We start from the raw sequence: 26,675 nt of genomic DNA, 5'->3' as shown, positions 1-26,675 counted from the left end.
TTACAGTGCATTTTTAGCCTGAATGTGGTGGGGGTGGTGGTGGTGGTGGTGATTGAGGAGAAGGGGGGGGGGGGGGGCAATATATGGGACAATACGGACAATATGTACGCAAGACGGACATACGGCCATTACTTTCAGTTCATCAGATATGAAGACAAGAAGAATATAATCATTATAATATAATCATTATATATAATCATATATAATCATTAGGTGCACGACACCTAAAAAGCTGTCCACTCGGCGAAATAGGACCAGTGATTTGACAAACCATTTCGAGGAGTTCCATAGTAATAGTGAAGTTAGCGAAACGAAAACACATGGAGGATTGCGCTCTCTCGCTGAGGGATGCCACTTCCACCTCAACGTGTTAGGAAATTCGTTAGGAGATATACTGGCACTTTCCACAGTGGATTCACCAGCATTTGGAATCCTTGTCAGCAAGATTCCTGTCGCAACTAGGAATAATGACATGGTAAGCTAACACTAATTTTCACTTTACATTTGCTATCAATAATAGTCTATAAATTGTTCCGTTCAATGTGTATCAAGACAAAGCATACAAAAAATTAATGTTAGCCAGTACAGTAAACACCTTAATGATCTAGGTTAGCTGCTAACGTTAGCCCCACCAAAACTATCTATTTTAGAAACATCTGTCCCTAACCTAGTTGAATGAACTTGAATTTGAAAATTAACATTGAAATTGTGAAATACAATGTTTTTGCCTACACCATAGAAAATGCATCACTATGCTGTGAAGCAAAGTTATAAAGAGATTCAAATACAAAAAAAAAAAAAAAAAGATTTTGCATCTAGACTTTAAAATACAGGTGAAATGATGTGTACTGGTTTTAGGCTGAAGCCAACCTTTCACTGGCTGTGTAATGAGCGTAAAAAGCTACAGTTAGAATGGCAAATCCATATTTCCAGTTATGGTGGTGAGATTAATATAAAAGTAATGCAATATAAGTGTAATACATTACATTTCAAAGACAGCAATATTGTAATGTAATTAATTACTTTGAAATAACAGTAATAAGTAATGAATAATGCATTACAGCTTTGAAGTAACTTGCCCAACACTGCCCAAAAATATTGGGACTATGTATCGGAGTCATTGCATCTATGCTCCTATGAGAAGTAAAAAAGATGGACAGTGGACACTCAGTGATAAGTTTCTACTCAATAGATGAGAAATAAACAACAGGACTGTAAAACAATCAGTAAAAACTAGCTTCTCCTGAGACCCACTGGACATTTGTTTTTGGTGTTTGTTTTGATTGTTTCTGATTAATGTAGTGTATGTGGAATGAGAAATAAGCAACAATATAAATATAGTGCATATAGAATATGAAACAAGCAGCAAAATCAACCCATTTTATTCATCTCAGTGAACTGAAAATGACATCAGCAAAGCTTAGGACTAAGATAATCACGTCACAACTGTTTTCTGAGTTTGATCATTCGATGTTTGGGAGCTGAGTTCTGATTGGTCATTACCTCAGCCCTGAGAAACTGCGATGTCATTTCACTCGACAAAGCAAGTGGCAAAATGACTGGTCATTTAGCTGGATCAAACCAGGTGGATTCTACTCAATTTATATTCTACAAATACAATATTTTTCAGAATACAATGGTTAGAATAGTGGGGGCGCAAAAACTATATTATAGTGATTATTTATTTATTTATTTTTTGTGATGCAGAACCTTAACACATCAGCATGTCAATATACCTGAAAAAGTCAACCCATATCCGATGAATTCCCCAATCATTCCTGCTCTCTTTCATCCTCAGCGATAAAAATATTTGTGGCAACCAAGAGTGGGCGCAGCGCCGGTGTGGAGGAAGCCGAGAGGAACCGACGCTTTACCTTTGAGAAGATGAGCGGCGAGATCGCCGAGATCATCAGAGTTCTACAACTCACCACGTGGGATGAAGACGCATGGGCCAACAAGGTACCCCTTGGCTGACTCTATGCCCATTCGCATTTTAAACCCTCCTAAGTTAATCACCACACTCTTATTTGATTCCAGTTTTGGTGTGGAAGACCCTTTTACACACACAAGCATGCACGCGTGCGCAAGCACGCACACACACACACACACACACACACACACAGAACCCACACACACATGCTTCCACACAATCAAACAGTGTTAGTTGTACAAGCCTCTTTTGCTGCATCTTTTTACCTTCTGTGATTCACTTTTTTTTTTTTTTTGCTTGCTGGTGTAACCCCCTTTTCCCTTTTCTTTCTGTACTTTCCTCCTCCATTATTTTCCCTCCTTATAGAAGGTAAGCCAGCTTCTCTCCCCATCTGCAGCCTCCAGTGCACGTGTGTGTGCCACTTGGTTTAACACATTTTAGTGTAAATGCCATGCTGGTACTAAACGATCTGTGTGTCATGTGTTTTAGTCAGCTGATGTGATGAAGTTTCTGTATTTATGTAACTCATCACTATGTGTATTGTTTCATGTACATCTGTTTGTGTGATTTGAGCAGAGGTGACAAAATACCTTCACTCTGTTTGCAAGTAAAAATACTGATTCGACTCATGCAAGTAGAGAGAAAAATAAAGCCTGTTTTGGCAACGATAAGTTAAATGCAGTGTGTAGAATTAGAAAATTGTAAAATATAATAAATAATCAAATAAGTAAAATCAAAAATCTACTTCAGTGCATTCATAACGTATTTGTGTTTTGCTGGTCTCTACCACTGGATTTGAGTCCAATGACTTTACTGACGCTATGTATTCATATCAGATAAAGTAACCTGCTTTACTGATTTTTTTTCCACAGCTCAAGTTGTGTGTTACAGAAGATTTTATTTTTAGGTCTAAATGACTTCACTCGGAAATGATTCTGATGCTTTTATTTATTTATTTTTTAAGAATGTCAGAGTTGATAAGATAAATTTCCCTGGTCCAACCTGTCACTCTGCATGTTTCACAAAACCAGTGCACACAATGATTTGTCTTTGTGTGTCTGAGTGGTTGCTGTGCACATATTGTGGCCAGTCTTCATGAGGGGCAAGTGCACCCTTCTCTTTTGGTCATGAATTATATAATAGCAGATGGTCCAGACACATCCGTAATACATGACCTATTGAACAATTCTACTCAGGCGTTTTATTATCCTCTGAGCTGGAAGTTTGTGTTTTTCTCTATTATGTGGAGAAAAATAAAGATCATCTTAATACAATTTTGAGCGAACTATCACTGAACTGTAGTATTTTGTTAATATAATTGCATGTTTGATGGCATGTAGTGTTTCAATGGCTGCTTTGTCCATGTATAATAATCATATATTACAGTTTAAATGATCTATGAACTAGCACTCGATGATTAACGGATGATTAGGAATTTTGAAGATTTGGGGGTATTGGATCATTTTATTAAACCATTTAGAGTAAACTTGGTGCCCTTGTACATTATCCATAATATACGAGTGAGGCAATCCTGTTCCTCTGCAGTCATTGTTAGCCATCGTGTTGATCAACATCATGCTCTATTTTTAGCTATAAAAATGACTTCTTGTGCACTAAAGCGGTTGTAGTCATTCATAAAAGTTATTCACAAACGCCTAAAATAGCCTTGTAAAACAGAAGTTATTGAGTGTGCTTAAAAAAGTGACCTTACTATTTCAGAAAATTGCTGTTTATCTGTACACAAACTTTAACAAAAGAGAATAATATTGCTGTCCAATAGTAACTGTGTGCATTCAATCATTTTTTTATTTATGATTTATTTATTTACTTATTTATCTATTTCAGAAAAGGGGAAATGTTGAAATATACTGGTGTTAAATGTTTGTTTTTAATCAGTCATTGATTGTAATTACACAATATGTTAGGTGTTATTCATTTATTCATTTAATAGACTGGACTCGTCCACAAAAAAAGCTTTTGGGATTTTTTTTTCATTATTATATCCATTTTATAAAGTATATCTATTTTTCCATTATAACAATTGAATAGGATATGGAAGCACTGAAGAGATCTTTGGGCTTGATTGAATCGAAGATGATCCAAGCGAAAAGTTGGCTGAAAGACCCCTACGGACAACCAGGTTTGTATATGAGGGTCTATGTTGGTTTTACTCACATGATAGTTTAGATGACAATGTTTTGGCATGTCGCCTCCACCAGGAGAACCTGGTGAGGTTGCATTACATGTGATTCTGGATGAGGTGGGAAAGGTGGGAGAGCTTTGTGCCGGGAAGGAGAGGAAGGATATCTTGGCAACACATAAAGCTCTGGGACAAATGACCGACCAGATTGCAGATCTTCGAGTCAGGTATTGAATGCTTATCTGTAAAATGTGAGTGGTATTTATTGTATTTAGATGACAGTTTTTTACTTTTACTACCTTCATTTGAAAATGGATATCTGTATTTTGTACTGCTTACTTTTTCAAAATAAACATGTTACTTTTTTCAGCCTTCATGGATGATGGCGTAATGTAGAAAAGGCGTGACTCGACAGATACAGTATAAAGTAAAAAATAATATAAAGTAGATGGGTACATCAGGAAAGGCATCTGGTGCCAAATAAAATCATGCAAGTGACCCACTGTGGATTTACCTGATGGGAAAAGTAGATAGTCACAACAACATTACATCAACATCAGCAGTTCTACTTTTTTCAAAGTATTTTCTAACAAAAGTACTACTTTTACGAAATGGAGCATGAGTACTGATGCCGCCACTGGTAAAAATATACATGTAAAATATTTGTACTACAGGGGCAATTCTAGGCTCAGACGTTTAGGGGGTGCTGAGCTCCCAGCAGGTCAAGATAAATTTGACATATTGTTAAATGCAGTTTAAGTCCCACGTTTAAAAAAAAAAAAAGAAGCATAACATTTTTTGGTTCTACAAGTACCAATCGGTTAGCTTGTCAGTAGCACCTTGGCTTAAATACTGTGTGTACTAGCCTCTCCCAATTTCAATTCAAACTTAAAATATTTGTGTTGTCTGTAACCACCTGCAATGAATCCTAGCTAGGAAAAAAACATTGGTTAACTGCAACCTAACAACATAAAAAATGAGCTACAATTAAATTAGAACTGGCAATGTTAATGGAGTGTTGGTAAGGGACTGAGTGGTAAAATGCAACAAATGTTCAACAAAAGTCAGCTATCAACTACTTCATAACTACTGCCTGTTTGGGTGGAAAGGAAAAAAATGGAAGGGGGGTAGCCTATCCATTTTGGGTAAGTCTAGGCATGTTTTATTCAGCAACTCCAGAAGATGGATTGCATAACAGCTTCTGTTTTATTTTGGGCTTGTCTGCTGTACACAATTGCATCACCGATGACAATGTACATCTGTAATAAAGGCATACAGTGTAGAAACCCTGTTAAGACTTCACATAGCTCCTAAAGTGTCTTTTTGTACCCTTGGGGGTACTCGTACACCCATTTTAGAACCACTGCTGGGTGCATTCATGCTTTTCTGTTTATTTGTGACAGGGGCCAAGGTCCGAGCCAGGCGTGCGTGCAACGTGCAAGCCAATGCTCTCAGGGCTTGGACTTGTTATTTGCCAAAGTGGACAATGCTGCTCGCAGACTGGAGGCTCTTATCAATGCCAAGCAAGCCATTGCTAGGAGACTGGATGCTGCACAGGTCTCATTAAACAACACAAAAAAATGTGTGTCCATGCTCAAGCTGGCGTTTCCTATCATCTTAATTTGTTTAGGCCTGGTTGGCTGACCCAAATGGTGGTCTGGAGGGGGAGGAGAACATCAGGGCGTTACTCGCAGAAGCCAAACGCATTGCCGACCTGTGTGAGGACCCCAAAGACAGGGACGACATCCTCCGTTCCATCAGTGAAATTGCAGGCCTCACCTCCAGACTTGTGGAGCTGCGCAAACAGTATGTTTAGTTAGGTTGTTTTGCCTCCTCTGGCATTACTAACATATGTACTGTAATCGCATCTAATTCTAAGATCCTTCATTCCCAGGATTAGAGTGCAGCCTTGTGTCACAAATACCTGGCACATTTTACCTACCTGGAAGTTGTGTTGTTGCCTGTCAACATTAGGCAGCCATCCTGCAATAAGGTTTCTCAAATGTTTGAATACGGGGAAGAGCTAATGGGGTGATTTATTTGGCTGGTTTAACGGTTCTTTTTTGAAAATAAGCACAGAAATCAAAGGGAAATATCACATTGACGTTTGAGCCACTTCTTCAAAGCGATGCCCTGCCTTGTTCCCAAAGTCCAGTGAGTCATGACAATGTGAATGATCATTTCTCTAAATTCTCAATTCAATGGCCATAAAAGGAAACACAACATAAACATGTTGTGTAACTTCATTGCCCCATGACTTCACCGACTTCATGACAGCATAAATTGCTCAATACATTTTTTACATGGGCAGAAAGTCATTACTGACGCTGGATTGACTGTATATCTTATCATATTTTATTTGTGCTTCATAGGTGCTTGGTTGTCTTCCAAATGTTTAAACACAAAAAGCTGTAAGAAGACTTCCAGTAATTACCTGAATTTCTGTCATAAAATATGCAAGACTTGGAAACAGGCCAGTCAAAAAAAATCTAGGTCAGCTCATATAAGTCTAAAGAGGAACGTAACTAAAATATAAAAAGTTGTATTTGTATATATCTATAATTTTAGTATAGTACACTGTTGCCTCATAGATTACATTATTATATCTGAGAAAATTAACAGTAATCCTACCTACATGCCAGAAGTGAAACATAAGTAATATTTCCATTTTACTTCTGTTGTTTAACCGACATCATTGTGTCAACATAAAACCTTGAGGCTTCTGCAAAAAAGCACAAAAAAAAAGTCAGCAAAAGACTACTAGAACATCTGAACTTTATTCTGTGCTAATCAGAGACTTTTTATATCCTCTGTATTGAAAGAAAAAAAGTGGCATCAACATGATTGGGATTTCCCTTTTTGGATGATTGTCTAACCCTGGTTACTGAGAAGTTGGTCTTTTAACAAAATAACATATGGCCAATCTATTTTTTCCCTGTAAAGGTGGAGCAGACTTTGGATAATGGAACAACCTGTTTCCCTTATTTGATGCTGTTTTTTTGTGCACATCATTAAACAACATTTTCTCTTGTTATGTCAGAGGCAAAGGTGATAGTCCGGAAGCCCGTGCCATGGCAAAACAAATTGGGGCGGCCCTGCTGACTCTGCAGACTAAGACCAACCGAGCTGTGGCCAACATGAGACCCGCCAAGCCTGCAGTCACTCTGGAGGGCAAAATGGAGCAAGCGCTGCGCTGGGTCGCCAATCCTGGAGTGGATGACAGAGGTGTAGGTAAGTGGGTAGCTAACGGGTAGTTTAAAAAAGGTGTCAATCTGATTTAAGATGAAGTCTATGGCAAGTACAAAAATGCAGTAGGTCTTGGATGTTTACATATTTATTGTCTGTTGTTTTGGTTTGCAACTGGGATGAATTGAGTTCAGCAGTAAACTATTTAACGTCAGTCACCGTTATACCACCAGATAATTACACTTGATACTGAGTTGTAATTTCTAATGGGAAAAGGAGGCATCTATTCAGCCACTTGGTTATCAAATTACGAGGAATGTGCCATCCCTTGGCTAAAATACTATGAGAATGTTGTGGGAGAAAATAACCCAAAAATGGTCAAAATACTGCTCAAGGGTTTAATTCTTGCTTTTATGCGTGTGTGTTTTTAATTATCACCTGTTCCCTCCCACGCTGCCTCTTGGGAACAGAGTGTGAGAGACTAGAATGGAACACAGGTACCGGCTTGCACATTTTACTCTCCACTGAAGATGCACGCATAATCTTTACATATTCATGAATGTAGAAGACTGCTTTTCAAATTGTGGTACTGCTTACCACAAGGGGTACACTTGGGCCCCAAATGATACGCGAGGAATCGCTGCATGAATTCATCACTGGTTATTTGAACCATTTCATTATTTTTTGAGTTTTATATTCTCTAAATTTGAAGCTTTTTGTTTGAATCTTTTCTAGTCCCTCCATCAGCTCCGCAGATGTATTTGTTTTTATTGTGGCACAAGCTGATTGCAGGTACTTAAATGTGATATGGAGGATGACATCTGAACGTTTTAATGCCCTCAGGTCAGGCGGCTATCAGAGGGATGGTTGGAGAAGGCAGGAGGCTGGCAGGAGGCCTCTTGGGGCCGTACCGCCAGGACATGATGGGACGTTGCGACAGAGCAGAGGCTCTCATGACATCCCTGGCAGACATGGCTGGCAGGGGGGAAGCTGAGGCCCCCCACGCTCGGGCGACTGCTGCACAGCTACATGATAGTCTCAAGGTAGTTCCTTTAAGCACTCCGCTCTTTCCATATAGTGCAATCAAAATGGTTCTCTTTCTCAGAGGTAATATCTATCTATCTATCTATCTATCTATCTATCTATCTATCTATCTATCTATCTATCTATCTATCTATCTATCTATCTATCTATCTATCTATCTATCTATCCATCCATCCATCCATCCATCCATCCATCCATCCATCCATCCATCCATCCATCCATCCATCCATCCATCCATCCATCCATCCACCCACCTATTCTTTTATTTTCTGGCCTCTGGATAGGCCACAGCCACATAATCCCCACAATGTAAAAATATGCAATTGAAATAATATGACACCCTCCTATAACTCAAAACCACATTCAAACTTTTTCTTTAAATAGGAGATAGCAAGGATCTTAGCCTAGATTGACACTGCAAGGTTTAATGCTCAATTACGATTTTTTTGTGGAACCCGATTTTTTTGTGAGGTCTTTTACATTTCCAAATAAATGTGACCTGTTAGCGACCTGTGTTTGAGCACTAAATGACCCAAAACTGCCCCACGTGCATATTGAGGACATTGTGATGTCACACACAGTGGGCACGCTTAACGTGTTTGCGTTCTGTATCTGGCAATGTTGAATTGGCTGTTATGCCGAAGCCAGAATATGTTCAATCTAATAATATATTTAAGGAGTAAGAGAAAGGGAAAGATTTTCTGCCATGGCATTTTGTGCAGTGTCTGCAATGTCTCTCTCGATTGCTCCGAGCTCATTCACTCGCTTTGAACGAACGAAAGAGAGAGAAAGAGACAAGCTAAACCCTGCCCTCCCTTCATCGAGATCTTTGCCTTGGCTGCTACTGTTGTTTTGGTTTCTCAAACCTGCTTGTGCCTGTTTGAAAGCAGAATTATGACATTTGTCGCTTGTTTTTTATGTGCGAGTCGGATGAATGCGACCTGACCTCTCAGACTGACGTCGCATGTCAAAAGATCAGATATGTATCGGATTTAGTAACACATACCCAAATAGCCTGGGTCACATTTGAAAAAATCGCATGTGTGTCGGTAACACTACCATCAAAAAACCTGATACAGGTCGGACAGTCCAAAAATAAATCGGAATTGTTTCACTTCAGGCTACACTGTAGCCTACCCTTTTTGACCAAAACTGTCCAAAAAATAAATAAATAAATAAATAAATTGGAAATAAAAATTGCATATCACTCACTTTCTTTCTTTCGCTCTCTCTTTCTCTCTCTCCCCCCCTCCATGTATATGAATATATACATAAATAAATAAAATAAAAAATACAACATTTAAAAAGATTAAAAACAAAAAAACTGAATTAAAAAAAAATGCTGTACATCAGAATGAAATGTTGTTCAAATGAGGGCTGGTCAGAGGTGTGTTGAACTACTCCTCTACTGGTTAATTGAAATGTGAGTGCAGAAAAGTATGTAAGCTTTATGTTTGTACAGTATGTAAGCTCCAGCTTTAGCAAGAGCAAAGTAAACACACAATCAGGGAAAATAATTTCTGTCTTTCCTGTTATCGAATATCAACAACATCAGCTATACACAAGGAAAAGGTATGAGTGGTTTGGCATTTTCCAAGGAAGAACCCACTCTCTGAAACACTACTCATTCACTTTCACTGGCATTCAAACTAACGGTGGATGCTAACCACATCATCCCAGAATACACTTAGCCCCCCCACCTTCGATTAACATTTCATGCAGACATCATCTTCATGAGGCAGTACAATAAATGAGGGAGGAGCATTTTTAGTTCTTGATTCATATTTAATTCGATCTATTCGTCTATATTTTTGCATGTATTTCCACATTTATCAAAAGTTTTTGAATCTTGTTTTTTATTTTTATATTTATTTTAATTTTATTTTTGCTTGCAAATACAAATACTTCCATTTTTATTTTCATTTATATTAATTTGTTTTAATTTTCATATTCCTTTATTATTATAATTTATTTATTGTAGGGGCACTTTGGTCTTCCATACTCGGTTTTCTGGACATTTTGGGGCCATTTATTGTGGATTTTTTTTTTTATAACGATCTAATGTATTTTATCTCCAAGTTTTTTCAATCTTATGTGAGTTCTGTTTGAGAAGTGCAATATGAAATTCAAAGGGAAACGGTGTAAGATTTAGATCTTTTTTCATTAAAAAGAATAAAGTAAATTATTATAAATTTCAAAAACTTGCAAATAAATGTGTTCTTAACGACCGACAGTATGTTTTAAATATAATCGTAGGTCTAGTTATCATGAAATGATATTACATGGGGGTGGCACTCCTCCGGAGGCTGCTATGTCCTTTATAGCTACGGACAATGGTAACTACAGCACCTCCTGTTATCCGTAGTGAAAAACAGTCTAAATCTTACACATTGTCCCTTTAAAAAAAAAAAAAAAAAGGGCGGGGCCTTAATACATTGTTGGAGGGCGCCACCCGGTGGATTGACAATGAAATATGTGCCCACCCCAGGACCTGAGGCAGAAAATGCAGGAGGTGATCACCCAGGAAGTATCTGATGTTTTCAGCGACACCACAACGCCTATAAAATTGCTAGCTGTATCTGCAACCGCACCCCCGGATGCCCCCAACAGAGAGGAGGTTGGTCGAGTCGTGCCCAGATATGAATCTTCATTCAACTATGAAGTTGAAGAATTGCTCTGGATAAGATATTTGACATTGTAGGTTTTTGAGGAGCGTGCTGGGAATTTTGAGGCCCACGCAGGTCGTTTGGGGGCAACAGCTGAGAAAGCGGCTGCTGTAGGAACAGCCAATAAGAGCACAGTGGAGGGGATACACGCTGCTGTCAAACATGCACGTGAACTCACGCCACAGGTGCTTGATTTTGTTTCTATTGGCCACGTCTTCATTTATTTCAAGATAAGACACACGAGAAAACTATTTCTATTAGCCATTGGATGCCCAAGGCTATTGCCTCTGATTGCCTAATGCTCAGTCCACCTGTGTCCAGGTAACTTCTGCTGCTCGGATTTTGTTGAAGAATCCTGGGAACAAAGCAGCTTATGAGCATTTTGACACCATGAAGAACCAGTGGATCGACAATGTAGAGAAACTGACAGGTGAGATACTTTTAAGGTGCTCAGCTCAATAAATTCTTCACAACTTTCTTTTGAATTTTCAATGTGTGCTTGTATGTAGGTATTGTGGATCAGGTAGTTCTGAATTGAGTGATTATATCTGACAACAAAAAAACCCTACTTTTCAGTCTGATGGAATTGTAATATAACGCTGCATCATTTGTAGATTTTTTTTTTTAAATTAAAAAAATTAATAGCTTGATTTTATATAGATAAATAATGGACCCAAGGATGCTTAACAATAACTCATGGAGGTAATAAATGTGAACTGCATGGATAGTTTAAATACAAAAATAAGAAAAAAAAAAGGTTTTAACTTCATTGCTCTCACCCCATGTCAATTTCCTTACGTATTTAGTGTGCGCATGTGTATCCAGGTCTGGTTGATGAGGCCATTGACACCAAGTCACTGCTCGACGCCTCAGAGGAAGCCATCAAGAAAGACATTGATAAGTGCAGAGTTGCCATGGCGAATGTTCAGCCCCAAATGCTTGTTGCCGGGGCGACGAGCATCGCGCGGCGAGCCAATCGGGTATTGTTGGTGGCCAAGAGGGAAGTGGAAAACTCAGAAGATCCACGCTTCAGGGACATGGTGAAACATGCGTCAGACGCCCTGTCGCATACCATTTCCCCCATGGTCATGGACGCCAAGGCGGTGGCTGGCAACATACAGGATAAAGGTATACACACACAGTGCAAGCCGTAAACAATCTGCGTGTGATACAGGGTGACCTCTGAGCTGTCCACAGGGCTGCAAAAAGCCTATTTGGACTCCTGTCTGAGGATCCTGGCCGCTGTTGGAAAAGTCAGAGAGGCTTTCCAACCTCAGGAGGTGGAGTTCCCCCCACCGCCACCTGACCTAGATCAGCTCCAAGTACGTCAAACACTTTCACTGTTATCAGTAACGCATGTATTGTCGTGAACTGCTTTAATACAGTTATGAGACATTAGTGTGCCCTCATATAAACCTAAAATAAATAAAAGTAAAGTAAGTAGACAATTCTGAATACTGCACAATGTGTATATTGATATACATAGTAAAATATGCACATGGTAAAATTGGTATGTATGATGAAATACAGGTACAGGTGTACTTGAATTTTTATATCGTGAAAAACATCAAATTAAACTCAAAGTAGAACCCATACTGAATATAGACCCACTGCATATTGGGTAAATTGTTGAATTAATTGTTATTATATCATTTTACACATTTCTGTGATTTCAGCTTTCTCTTAACAAACCCACTATTGGCCATCTAAAGAAATTAGAAAACCTAAGAAACAACCAAAATGAGTCGAGCATTTTCTACTGTACGTATAGGTAACAATCGGCATGCTGGGAAATATTTTTCTTTATCTTGTCTGAATGTATGTAAACAAATGTACATCATTGCAATCAATTAGTGCTTCTTATATAGTGGGGTCTGACAAAATAAGGATTGGCATGGTTTTTTTTTCCAGACACTTTGGTACGTTTGGGTTTTTTCTGCTTAGACAAACCTTTAATCTGTATAAATGCTGTAAAAAAACTTGTTAAGAGTTGTTTAAATTTGGTTTATATTGATTTTTCCTTTTGTCAATGTTAAAATTGTTACAGTTTTAGGTATACTTATACAAATTTTTATAGGTAATAGTCTTATTTATGGTCGGCTTGGCAAGTGGTGGTGATGGGGGGGGGGGGGGGGGTGAAATGTTTTCCCTTTCCTCAGGGGGTCTTTGCAAAATATAATTGAGAAGCTCTGCAAAGAATGAACTTTTCCATTAATTTATTGGGAAGCACCCTTAAAATCTGTAAACAAATGACAACACCATTTTGTTTTCCCTTACTTGTAAATATTTATGTAAAGTAAACCATTACCAAATATAGTGAAGGTATTTTCATATACAGCACCACAAAAATTTACTGGGCTGTACGTGCATTAGACATCAAGAGTAATATTCTACATTTTTTAAACTGAAACATCCGATTTGGTTTACTGTATCTATAGTCCCTCCATGGAATTTGGCCTAATTGTGTGTTTTCTATCCAGGTAAGTGATGAACAGGCTCCACCCAAGCCGCCCCTGCCGGAGGGAGAGGTGCCACCCCCTCGTCCTCCTCCTCCCGAGGAAAAGGATGAAGAGTTCCCGGAGCAGAAGGCGGGAGAGGTTGTGAGTGAGCCCATGATGGTGGCCGCCAAACAGCTGCACGACGAAGCCCGCAAGTGGTCCAGCAAGGTTGGTCCACATACTGTATGCATATTGGACTCAATCTGTTCAACTGACATTCACTATTTTGGTTATGGAATACGTTCTCTCTGTTGACCGAGAATTGGTATATTGTGTTATGTTGATGCTGAAATGTGGACATCAGTGGCTTGATTCCAATTTCAGAAGGAAACTGGAAACTGTCATCTGGTAAACAAAACCAAACAGTGGTGCACACAGACACACCTATTCAATGAACGATTTGTTCACTTGCATATTCGAAAAGGCCTGAAGATGGACAATGAATAATTGAAGTAGGTTTTATTCTCTTTAATGTGTCTTTTTTGTCATTTTCAATTGCACTACATCATACTGAGAGCCCTGGCTAGTGAACAATTCATCAGAAAGAGACATCAGGCTCTTTAATTCCACTCCCAGGTGACGTATCAGAATGAAACTTACATATCTATAACAACCAAACTATATTGTCTTAAGACTGCTTAAATCAACAAAAAAAAAAGAAAAAAATGCAATCGACATAATAATGGTTAGCACTTTGAACGACAAATATTTGAATAGGTAATGGTGCAGCAGCAAATGTAGACAGGTATTACAAAACTCACAGGCATATATTCTTCATCCTATATGAAAATTGACCAATATTATAGTTGTCTTAGTGGGTCACTTACAGTAATAGGAGAAGTGCTTTTTTTCACTTGTGTCTGCATGACTATATTATACCGCCTTCCCAGTGACCTGGTTGGTCTTTTAAGAAAGAGCAGCACAATATAAAATTGTGACATTAAATGAATCATTATTCTATTTTGTTATGTTATTCCCCTGATTTTTACAAGGCAGTATTGTAGAGTTCTATTTGTTCTTACAGGTATTAAAAAACACACACACAAATTAAACCTGTATCTCAAGGCAGCATTTTAACTATTATTGGTGGGCAGCACAGTGGTTAACAATTCCACATCCACAAGTCGTGTGCATGTTAGACTCATTAGACTCCAAATTGTTTGTGAATGTAAATGTTTGTCCATATGTGATGTGCGATTCAAGCAGCTGTTGGTAGGTCATCTGTCTTCAGAAACCGTGATCATAAAGTCACCTTAATTTCACATTGTGGAAGAAGGCCTCACAACCTCAGGAACACGACTGCGATCCTATTTTTTTCCCCCTGCCTCGCCTTCTCTGCGCAATCTCGACTTCCCTCCCTGATCCTCCATGATTCCCGTATCGCCCTTCAAATTTTCCTCTGTTCTTCCACCTACTGCTTCTGATAGTGTACTAAACGCCTCCTTCCCTCCTGCCATTCCTGGCTCCCCCCCTCCCCCCTTTTTCGCCCTTCCTCATTCTCCCCCACCCTGATCAATCTTTCGTCAACTGCCATCATACACCCCTCCTCCCCCCTGCCCTGCCAGGAGGCAGTAGAGGTAGACGATGAAGATGAATTTACCGATGGTGAGGATGACTTTGAGCCAGAGCTGCTGCTGATGCCCTCCAACCAGCCTGTCAACCAACCCATGCTGGCAGCTGCCCAGGCTCTGCACCAGGAGGCGCGCAAGTGGTCCAGCAAGGTCTGACATGATGTCACAAGCGCATTATTGGCGCTGGATTATTTGACTCTACCACTTCTCTCTGCACACGCATGCAAAAACAAGCAAAGCGTCACTCAACCAAATTGCATCTGCCGCTACCATGGCAATCTCCAACCAGCTGTGGCTGCTCAGATGGTGCTGAAGTTGTACTAAAGGTTGACAGTTGATGGAATGGCTTTTTTTTTTGTAATTGATGCACCACTATGACCAACAAGCCTCAGGATTCCCCTCCCTTATGTTGGTGATTTAAAGGAAGAATCTCGCTGTTGTCAATCACTCGTTGTCAGGGCAACCTGTGATGCCAAGAATGACAGTTTTCCATAGACATCGGAGTGATGTAGTGAAGCTGCAATTACATGGTTACTAACTATAGAACCCTGAGAAATGGGTCGTGGTGCATGTAAAAATCAAAACGATTTTCTTTGTATATTCTGCATGTAACTTACTAAAAAGATGCTTGTCATTAGCAGTCACTGCCATTTTCATGATTAACCCTCCATTAAATTCAACAGGACTATGCTTGGAAAACTTATTGCAATATATAGACAAAAGTATGGGGGCACACAGCCCATATTGACAATGGAGGCTTAAAAATTCGAAGTGATGCTTTCCTTTTGTCACAGTGGAAAAGAAAAAGACTTTCTCTAAACTACTTTCATAATTTAAGAGGTCTTACCAACATTTAGCAGATTTGTCCCAATACTTTTGTCCATTACAGTTTCTCCATCCCATTTCTTCGATCATGAAAATTCCATTCTTCCTTCCCCTCATCTGTCTTGTTGCTCACTGCGTCCTCATCCCAGGGCAACGACATCATCGCGGCCGCCAAGCGCATGGCTCTGCTGATGGCCGAGATGTCCCGGCTGGTGCGTGGCGGTAGTGGCAACAAGCGGGCCTTGATCCAGTGCGCCAAGGACATCGCCAAGGCGTCGGACGAGGTGACGAGACTCGCCAAAGAAGTGGCCAAGCAGTGCACGGACAGACGCATCAGGACGAACCTTCTGCAGGTTTGTTTTGAATGAGAATTGGTATCACAGTAGATAAGAATCGTCTGAGGTACTTCTGAAAACTGCACAGACAACAAAATTTTTTGATTTTTTTTTTTTTTTAACAATGGAAACCTAGAATTATTTGTTGAACGACTCTATTGCAAGGAAACGTGTCACACTTTTTTACAACAGTGTCCTCTGCAGGACTACTGGAGCACTGCTCATTGCCATCCACAAGTGGTATTGCTTCAATGAAAAATCACCTTTGGACAACACTGAAATCCTAAAAAATTATCTCTTTAATGTCAAAGGTGTGTGAGCGGATTCCCACCATCAGCACTCAGCTGAAGATCCTCTCTACTGTGAAAGCAACCATGTTGGGTCGAACCAACATTAGTGAAGAGGAGTCCGAGCAGGTAAAATGACCATGCACCTGTGCAAAAACATCCTGTTGACTATAAGGGACTGATTATTTCTTCATATAACACCCTCATTTGCAATACACACATTACGTTAATTGACTGTAGATGTTGCGATCACTAGAGCACCTCTCTCCAAATATACATGATGTATTTCCTATACATATATATATATATATATATATATATATATATATATATATATATATATATATATATATATATATATATATATATATATATATATATATATATATATATATATATATATATATATATATATTGTAAGTGTGTGTGTGTATTTAGTAGCTTTTGAGATTTGACATAAAGAAGATAAAACAGAGAAAACCTACATTTCAAACAAAGTACATTAAGCATACATTTAGCTAGCTTAATATGTACACTCAGTGTAAAATAAACGGGATCATAAAACTAACGGCATCACTGTCGTGGTAAATATAAATTTTTAAAAAACTTAAATCTTAAAGGAACAATATCATGGTATTTTAAAACTTCTACAGTTAAATATACAGTATGTATATAAATGATGAAAGCTTAGCTTTGGCACATTGGCAATTTAAAGGGGGACTATGTGAGATCTAGACAGTTTTTAATGAAAAAAGGAATACGTTATATGATGATACATTTCTAAAATTTCCTCTTAACAACCAATAGTATGTTTTAAATATAATTATAATTAAATCTAATTTTAAATCTAATTGTTGGTTAGCCATCCATGCATCCATTTTCTAAATATTACATGGGGGCTGGCACTTCTCCGTAGGCTGCCATGTTTGTTATAGCTACGGACAATGGTAAATGCAGCACCTGCAGCACCTCCTGCTGTCCATAATGAAAAATGGTCTAAATCTTACACGGTGTCCCTTTAATTCCTTATGACATATGAATAGCTTTGGTCACGACATTTATAAACAGGAAGTGAAACGTCTCCTTCACTGAAGCCACGCCTCTCACCGTGTGGCTGCCACGCCCCATTCATGTGGTCACTCTAAAGCAGATTAAATGGGACCGGCCATGAGACAATAACGAAAAAAAAAGGCTAGTACAGTATAACCTTGGGGCATGTAAACTGATGTGCGCAAGGAAGGAAAAGGAGGACTCAAAAGTAGATGTAAACAGCAGTACTTCATATCAAGAAAGATAAGACATTAGTAGCAGAAGAAAAATGTCCCATTAAATAGCAGTATTTATACAGCATGAATACGCTTTTCATCAATACACACGCTTCATTTCTACAGTACAGTATACAACGAAGCTAACGTGTACTTACAGCTATGGCCTCTTCATTGTGTGCAATTGTGAGAATTGTGCCAGCTTTCATTTGTAATTTCGTGGCCAATTCACTCTCGGTATTGGCAAAGGTTCACCACGCAGTCCTTCATATAATAACAATCATACACATCTGCTGGTTGTCTGGCCGCCTGCTCCCAAAAAAGAATCCCAACCATTTCTGATGAAGATTGTCTGCTTTTGTAAGAGCAAAGAAAGTCATCAAATTCTTGAAGCCAAAACCATATTTTCAACACTGACATTTTCCACGGTAAAACTCTGTAACTAATGAATGAAGAGCTCCTAAAAAGTTGAATTTCCATAATTGGGCCCCTCATCTGTTTGTTTTGGATAGAAAGACGGACGGAGTTAGACAAGAATCTTCATGGACCATGATGTATGCAGATGACTGTGATCTGTAGTGAGAGAAGACAACAGGCGGAGGAGAAGCTAGAGTGGTGGAGGTTGGCTCTGGAAAAGAGAGGAATGAAGTCTTAGCCGCAGCTAGACGAAATATATGAATGTGAAAGAGAAGGACCCAAGTGGGAAAGTAAAGATACAGGGAGAAGAGACAAAGAAGGTGGAGGATTTTAAATATTCAGGATCAGCAGCCCAGAGCAATGGAGAGTATGGAAAAGAGGTGAAGAAGTGTATGCGGGCAGGCCGGAACGGGTGGAGAAAAGTGTCAGCCGTGATAGAAGATGTTTCAGCTAAATTGAAAGGAAAAATATGCAGAACTGTGGTGATACCAGCTATGTTGTTTGGTCCGGAGACAGTGCTGCTGAGCAAAAGACAAGAGGCAGAAGAGATGAAGATGCTTAGATTCTCTTTGGTGGTGGCCGTGATGGATAGTGTCAGGGATGACTACATCAAAGGGACAGCACACGTTTGTGTTCTGGAAAATAAAGTCAGAGAGGCCAGACTGAGATGGTTCGGACATGTCCGGAGATGAGAATACATAAATAGAAGGATGGTGGATTTGGAATTGCCAGGCAGAAGGTCTAGAGCAGGGGTGTCAAACTCATTCTTATGGAGGGTCACGTTGCAGTTACAGTTTCTGTCAGAGGGCTGTGATAAAATACATTTTGGGTGTATTTGTCACACTTCCAACTAGTTTTTTTAAAACAGAGAGAGGGTGAGGGAAAAAATGCTTGCTTTTTCCCCCAAACAATTTCAAATTGACTTACAAATGCGCTATTTTGACCGGAAACTTGAGTTGGAATGGGCGTTTCGCGGGCCACATGAAATGATGTGGCGGGCCGGATCTGGCCCCCGGGCCTTGAGTTTGACACCTGTGGTCTAGAGGAAGACCAGAGAGAAGGTTCATAGATGTAGTGAAAGAGAACAGGAAAGTAGTTGGAGTGAGAGAAGAGGATGGAGGAGACAGGCTTAGATGGAGACTGTTGATTTGCTGTGGCGACCCCTAAAGGGAAGAAGCCGAAAGGAGAAGAAGAAGAAGGCTTTCTATATTTATTCTACTGCCCCATGGTGGAACACGCTAGGCTAGTTAATCTTTTCTGAAGTTTTAGTTTGAAATCATTTTTATGTCTCACTTAATGGGTGGTCAGGCACAAGAAATACTAGTACATGTATATAAACAATAAAAGATCAAATTTCCATGACACCATTAAAAGAAATGTTCAGTTTGTGAACCCCCCCCTTCATTTTTCTCATTGCTTTGTGCAGGCCACAGAGATGCTGGTCCACAACGCCCAGAACTTGATGCAGTCCGTGAAGGAGACTGTCAGGGAAGCGGAGGCAGCCTCCATCAAAATCCGCACGGATGCAGGATTCACCCTTCGCTGGGTGCGCAAAACCCCCTGGTACCAATGATAGCAGCAATGACTTTGTGAACAGCGAAACACACGCTATAAAAAATCCAAATAAATCAATAGGTAGCAACATAGACTTAGATGATTCTCTGTCATCCACTCTAGATGTGCTTAATTTAAAGCTCTTCCTGTCCCTTTTCAAATGGACACAAAGGAAGCCTTTTTATTAATATATATTTTTGGTATGTTGACTGCAGGTAGCTATATATTTTTTGCATGAAGACGTTTTCTATTTTCTAAAAGGCAACTTGAGACAATTGTGATAGGACTTTGTGTTCAACAGAGCTTTGTTTCTTGATACTGAAGTATTTTGTGTGTTTGTGTGTTGTGAGAGACGCTCACCAACTTTCAAACGCTTAAGGGCGGAGCGCTCCTTCCGCTCATGTTTACGTTGATAAATTAACGCTGCTGATTGAAGACCTATGCGAAGGTGCGACATTGCTTATACTTGAACTCTGAAGTCTTCGGGATTTTGAAATGTTTAACTTAGTAAACGAGTGACTGTTAAAATGGGGGGCTTAGTTGATTGAAGTCATTGAGTAGGCCTACGGTATTTGCTTGGCATTGTGTGTGCGCCAGTGTCTTAACGGAACTCGTTGTAGGGATAAGCAAAATGATCAATTGTGTGTTATTCCCTGGTAATAAGTCATTTTACTGGTAATAAGACAAAATGGAATACGCAATTATTGTTTACATCTCAACTAATTTGCCATCTAAAGACGACATGACTTGGTTACACATGGCAATGGGAAATTCAGCGACATCAATCCTACGTAAACAACTTCTCAAGAAACTCAATCGAGCGCTGGCATGGAAACAGGAGTTATGAACATTCAGATTGGTAAAACATATTTCAAATTAAAATCTTCCCCATAGATGATCAATACCCATACCTTTTTAAATGTGATTTTTAATTTTGAAGCAATTTTGACCCAACAGTACTATATTTCAAAAAGATTATAATTCAGAGCCCAAACCCCGCATTTTGCCTTATTTCCCTGCTTTTTTATGTGTAACATTTATTTTCCTGTACTATCTCCTTAACAGTTGAACTGTTTTAAGGTAATCATGTGTTTGGAGTGGTTGTGTCACAAGTTAGCAAAATGACAATACATTTGTTTCGCTTTCACAACTTGATTTATAAAGCGTTTTGTATGATTGCTGGGCAAATGTAACTTAAAATTGCGAATCAGCGTGCCGTGTGCACGTTGACTATCAACATGTACACCATTAAAGGGACAGAATGTAGCGAGCATGTAGCAGTCGCTTGCTGAGCACGACTGGGTGTATGTATAATATACAGTATATGTACAGTACATGCGTGACGTCTCCTACGCACCCTGAATGTATCCTGAGAGCTCATGCCATTCAAACACATGCGCTGTTTGTGCCTTGGAAGAATAAAAGAACTGAATAAGAATGACACGCGATGTTACCTTTTTTTATTAGTTAGAATATACTTCAATTTTTTTTGTTCTTCAAAAAACATTTTTAAAAATGGTAATCTACTAGAAATCTATTTTCTTTGGCTTCTCCGGGATCAATGCATGGGGGTAGTAAATTTCGTAGGGAAGCCCAGAATTGCAATGTTACAGCAAGGTTATTATCTCATCAGTCTAGGCCATATCAAATCATAGTGATTACTCTATGGCAGAATTCATTCTTTTACTCTGCTGTTTCAAATTCAGTTATTTTTAATTATGTAAACTTTGGATGTTCTGAAAGTCATTTTTACATTACTCGTAGAAATCTGTATTAGCAACCTTCCTAACTTTGCGGGTATTTGGAAAAATAAAAATTCTAGAAAAACACTGAGCATAAGGAACTGTGGGGGTCCAAAAATTGCATTGATATGCACATTCATGTAAAAGAAGCACACAAGCAAGTAGGTTTCAGATTCTCAAAAGCTTTTTAAGACCTCTTGTGCACAAACGTTCAGACTGACAGAAAAGTACTTTTAACCCCCACAGACAGAGGATCCCATAGACAAAGGATTGTGCAAATGCCGGTTTAAAAAAAAGGTAGCGGGTTGCACTCAAGAACACTCAAGAAGTTGTGCATATTTCTAAGTAGGTGATCCCCACAGCCAATCACAGTTTGACACAGCAGATAATACACAGGGGGCTCTTATCTTACTGCACTATACCATAGCTATAAAACAGATTGTTATAAAGTCCTGAAGAAAGCACCTTACAAGGCCACATTACAAAGTCAAAGTGTGCAAAAACATTGTGTAGTTTTCCAAAAAGTAAGTAGAAAAAAAAAAAAAACATGCGCAAAAAGGCAACATGCAAGCAGTAATTTGATACTGCTTGATACTTTTACAAAACAACATATTCCCTTCAGCAAAATGACATTAGTAGGAATTGGTCACATGGGTGATTGTTACTGTTGTTATTATTATTATTAAGGCTTCCCTTCAGAGGCCACATATTCACTGCTTGTTATTTACAGAACCTGTAATGCCACAACATGGATTTAATAAATAACTGTTATCATGCAAAATTATTTGATAATAATGCTGAGGTTTGGATTGATTTGGAGCGCCAGGTCAAGCGGTGATTGAGTTAGGTCCTCACTTGGAATTTTCCTGCTTTGGTGAGATATTTCACACCTTTAAAGGGTTTGTACTTTTCCCCATACATATCCAGACGGTTCACCTTCAGGCCTGCAGAGGACAAGCGTACATTGTTAGAACAGCACACCGGGACAGTCGACCACTGCTTGCGTCTTACCCGATATGGCCAGCTGCTGAATCTTCATGTCGATGTTGAGCGAGGGGTTCTCCTCAGGTTTCGGGGCACCTGACTGCACACTCAAGCTGCCTCGCAGGTTTGGAAGCTTCTGTGGGTTCAGTTTGCCCACGTCCCAAACCAAAACCTATACGAAGCACGCACAAACCACTGTCAGCAACATAACTGAAACCTTGTGGGAGCAAATTAAATCTTCATCTAACCCAATGTAAGTGGAAGAGAATGTATGGCTAGATGGAAATTATAAGAATGATTCTAAATGTATTTTTAGATGAGCAACATTAATGACGCAAAAAGTTCATTTGTTCACGCTTCTTTTCGGATTTCTGATGCGGGGCATACAAATCTTGAGCCACTGTCTGTTGTTAAAATTTCGACTTGCACAATATCTCTTGCAAGAAGCATAAGAACCGCAGCTTAAGGGGTACATGATAACTTATTCCAATGAGTAGCCGCCCTTATACAACACTGTTCTCTGCATTGCACAAGTTCTGGACACAGTAACAGTGGTGAGGCGCAACGTTCCGATGACCAAAGCTGGCCGTAATCACGTTTGATTGTGTTTGTTAGCTTCTAGAGATGAGACTTGGACTTCGTATTTTAGAGGATAGTAGCATCCACAATTTGTATTCCACAAGACATTCTCCAGTGTGTGAAATTGTAAACTACAGGAAACTCTGGACTATAAAGCCGCTATCTTTTTCCTACGTTTTGAACCCTGCTGCTTTTAATATGATGCAGTTTCTACTGCATCTCTGCTCTGCAAGCGGTCAATACATTCACCCAGTCTCATCTGACCAACGAAATTACCAAATATGTCACAGTGGACCAAGACCCGAAAGTACAGCATTCTGAGTGGCTGAGTGGGTATGGACCTTGGTGGCGAGGTCGTACGTGTAGTTTCCCTGCGTTGCGGTGAGGTTGGCACTGAGCACAGCTTTGGGCATGTGGATGGTGACCAGCAATCCCTCAACCGTCTTCCCCATCGTCTGCTTGGGCCCAATCGTGATGTCCAGACGGCCGCAAGAGCCCGTCTCCATGAAGCTGATGTTCTGCTTCACGTACACCGGAATGGCCACCAGACTGAGGACGGCAAATTGGTTGCTGTTTTTACCTCAACAGTATTGTAAGAGAAGCAGAACTGTACTTGAGTGTTGCCTGCATTTACTTTTGTGAGCTGACATGATAAGTCATGAGGGTGAAGTTGCCATCGGGCGGGATGAAGGAGAGGACGCGCTCCGACTCCCAGCGCTTGAACCGCACACACGGGTGGAAGCTGACGTCATCCAGGAGACGAGGGTTCTTGAATGCGCAAAGCACATTGAATAAATGCACAAAACTCATAATTATCTCCAAAGGTCAAGGCACTACTTATCGTATCTATTAAATCTGAGTGCTCACCATGAAGGACAGAGTGAGGTCAGGCATCCCTGTGAGTCTGACGCAGGCTTCTATCACACCTTGAATTTCTGCAAACACTGTGGAACCTGAAAAACAGGCACTGCTTACACAACATGGGGTAGGACCTTTTCCTTACCCAGACATCAAAAACCTTAAACCTTGTCAAATTTGGATTGTTGGTGGTTGAAATCCTAAGCCAAAAGTCAATGTCAAACACACTAAGCCATTATTGCAATACAGATCCTTCATCGCTTGCGTTTGTGAAAAAGTACACAGCGGCACCTTGAAACAGATTACATAAAATATAAGAGAAAAAGAAAGACAGAGGCTATTTGTTTGGAGAGTCTTTTCAAACCTGATTTGTCCAAGATGGCATCGATTTCCTCAATGACATCAAAGTATGCTTCATTGTTGGTGTATTTCACGCCAGCACGCCTCCAGGGGACATTGGACAACTGACCCGTGGGGAGCGTGTCTCCAACATTGCTCCCTCCTGAAGAGAAATGCAACAAAGGTTTTAGACAATATTAGCACAGATTTCAAAATAAAGTCAATTTCATCCAACCGCTTACCCGTGAGTGTATTGACGACCGATCGGAGGATTGTAGGAGGCCTGATCATCTCCTTGAGGACGTTTGACTCTGTTGCCAGCGGAAAGCCGTTGTCGAGCATCTCTTCGAGGATCTCGTAGACCGTGACCAAGTTGTCTTTTATTACGCCTTCGGAACATTCTCCGAAGTAGTCCTGTGTTATGCAAAACCGTTTGATTTCTTTGTATGGATCCCCATTAGATGATACCGAGTTAGCAACTAGTCTTCTTAGGGTCCATTATTTAAAAGTACAAAGATGTGTTAGGTTAAGCATTTAAAGGACAAATTAAACATGAAACATAATGAGGTTAAACAATAAAAAGACAAATTAAAGATAAAAAAAATTAAGCTGCATACAGTTAAAAATACTCGGTCACATGGAACAACAAACAACTTAATTTCAAAGATTATGACATGTTTCCTTAGAACTTACTTGAGGCTCATTTTAAAGCATTTGATATTTTTATCTTTAAGAGAGTGGTTCTTAACCTTGTTGGAAGTGTCAAAACCCTCACATTTCTTATGCAGGTTCACTGAACCCTTTATAATTTGATTTCTTTTTAACTGCTAAACACAGTATGAAAGAGCTTTTCTGGAAGCACACACACCTACACACAGTGTGAGCTGACCTCTGTTGAAACCCTTTAACTGGCTTAATGTACCCCAGGATAAAAAACACTGCTTTAGGGGTACATGTTAACTTATTCCAATTAGTAACCACCTTACACAACACTGTTCTCTGCATTGCACAAGTTCTAGACACTGGAACAAATATGTCATTTTGTCAGATATTACTATTTGTCACCATTAATAAGAATATCCAGTGCACACGCATTATTACTGTGTCTTACTGCTAACATTTTCAGCTTACAACTAAGCCTGACTTGTAACCTACTGTGCTACTCGTATTCTTGTGCTGTTAAACAGGCGAGTGTCAAGAGTTCAGTATACTTTATGCTCATGGACCTTAAGGTATTCACAATTATCAAATTATTTTTCATTTTTCTTAAGAGAACTTTACAACAACTAGATAGGGCCCTGTGAGGAAGATACGATGGAAATAAAGTCTACACACCACTGCTCAAATGTTAAGTGACCAAGTTAAACAATTTCAAAACTTTGCAGTCATTTGAAAATTTAACACATTTTTACAGATATCTTGAAGGGCTTGTTATGCTGTTGTATTTTTTACCACTGCAGTCTACAAGCAGTAGCTTGTCTTACCTGAAGTGTGTCCGCAACTCTGTGCAGAAATTCAATGACAAACAGCGGAGGCACTTCAGTCTGGATGACAGCGAGAAAGTAGAGCTTCCCTCTGTATATATTAATGAGATAGTGGTGCGGGGTCTGGAGGATGGGAGGCACATTCTCGGGTTCTAGCGCTTTCTCTTTGGCTTCGAAAAAGTAGTCGCACACGCTCCGGTTGATGACGCTCTTCCAGTGTTTCTCCAGGAAGATGTCTCCCGTGTGATTAATGAGGAACAAACTGTGGATCATCTCAGCTGAAATAACAAGGTGTCGGACAAGCAGGGTGACAAGCTTGCACGTCACTTTTAAAGTATTCATAAAAAATAGCAATTGCGTTCCTACTGATTCAAAACTGATGGGCGTCAGAAAGGAAATGTCACATCATTGTGCCAAATCTGAACTCACAAAACTGAGTTGACTTCAACCAATTCATGAAGTTGCAATTTAAGCATTCGAGTCCGAGTGTAAACTGAATGCAAAAATGTTCAACCATGACACGAATCGATTCATTACAAAAGCTTAGCATTCAAAAGTTCGGAATAATAGTTTTAACTTTTACCTGCTGACTTTAGTTTGGTCGACAAGCAGTGACGATGTTGCCACTAAGCAGGAAAGACCGAGGAGTTGCCTGCTCCAGTGAAACCTACAATAGACTTGAGTGACCACTTTATGCCAATAAATTGAAAGAAATAAAACAAAATTGAACTTGTCTTCTTTATTCTTTAAAATGATGAATCCTTTATACATTTGTGGCTAATGGCTAATGTTGAAACATTTTTTTAAGCAGGCATATCTAAAAGCGCCTAACCCTGCCTAGCCTAAAACATTATTATGTTTCCCTAACTTTTGTCTTTCAGGATTTCCGTTACTCATAGACGCTGAGGTGTCAGACATGAGTAAAACGTACTAATTTCAAATACCTTCTAGATTTTTTAAGTTGTTATTCT

The 26,675-nt window shown here is 39.5% G+C and overlaps 2 protein-coding genes across 6 annotated transcripts in view; one reads left to right on the top strand and one right to left on the bottom strand.

The window, feature by feature from the left end:
• The window catches only part of LOC148420392 (vinculin-like), a 29,508-nt gene extending 8,347 nt beyond the window's left edge, over positions 1-21,161 (top strand). The window contains exons 6-24 of one of the 5 annotated variants that reach the window (XM_088420953.1): positions 1,799-1,959; positions 3,980-4,070; positions 4,150-4,297; positions 5,474-5,627; positions 5,701-5,876; positions 5,965-6,063; positions 7,111-7,301; positions 7,727-7,753; positions 8,100-8,299; positions 10,789-10,917; positions 11,002-11,151; positions 11,288-11,396; positions 11,792-12,094; positions 12,164-12,288; positions 13,447-13,632; positions 15,030-15,185; positions 16,010-16,213; positions 16,507-16,611; positions 19,591-21,161. In XM_088420953.1, coding sequence (XP_088277079.1) covers positions 1,799-1,959; positions 3,980-4,070; positions 4,150-4,297; positions 5,474-5,627; positions 5,701-5,876; positions 5,965-6,063; positions 7,111-7,301; positions 7,727-7,753; positions 8,100-8,299; positions 10,789-10,917; positions 11,002-11,151; positions 11,288-11,396; positions 11,792-12,094; positions 12,164-12,288; positions 13,447-13,632; positions 15,030-15,185; positions 16,010-16,213; positions 16,507-16,611; positions 19,591-19,737 — 2,861 coding nt within the window. In that variant the 3' untranslated portion in view covers positions 19,738-21,161. The remainder of the gene's footprint in view (positions 1-1,798; positions 1,960-3,979; positions 4,071-4,149; positions 4,298-5,473; positions 5,628-5,700; positions 5,877-5,964; positions 6,064-7,110; positions 7,302-7,726; positions 7,754-8,099; positions 8,300-10,788; positions 10,918-11,001; positions 11,152-11,287; positions 11,397-11,791; positions 12,095-12,163; positions 12,289-13,446; positions 13,633-15,029; positions 15,186-16,009; positions 16,214-16,506; positions 16,612-19,590) is intronic. The other 4 variants (XM_088420955.1, XM_088420954.1, XM_088420956.1 and 1 more) reach the window with 4 other exon arrangements.
• Positions 21,162-21,626: 465 nt separating this feature from the next.
• ap3m1 (adaptor related protein complex 3 subunit mu 1) lies at positions 21,627-26,371 on the bottom strand. Its single transcript, XM_088420958.1, has 9 exons — positions 26,288-26,371; positions 25,705-25,982; positions 24,463-24,634; positions 24,246-24,383; positions 23,891-23,976; positions 23,658-23,791; positions 23,365-23,572; positions 22,472-22,616; positions 21,627-22,404 (listed from the first exon to the last, which is right to left on the bottom strand). Exons 2-9 carry the CDS (start codon positions 25,975-25,977, stop codon positions 22,304-22,306), a joined length of 1,257 nt encoding a protein of 418 aa, XP_088277084.1. The 5' UTR covers positions 25,978-25,982; positions 26,288-26,371; the 3' UTR covers positions 21,627-22,303.
• Between the last annotated feature and the right edge of the window lie 304 nt (positions 26,372-26,675).

The sequence above is a fragment of the Hippichthys cyanospilos genome, chromosome 8 (assembly GCF_059441005.1).
Source record: "Hippichthys cyanospilos isolate Australia breed blue-spotted pipefish chromosome 8, RoL_Hcya_1.0, whole genome shotgun sequence".
Lineage (NCBI taxonomy): Eukaryota > Metazoa > Chordata > Actinopteri > Syngnathiformes > Syngnathidae > Hippichthys > Hippichthys cyanospilos.
This window is presented reverse-complemented; position numbering and strand designations above follow the sequence as displayed.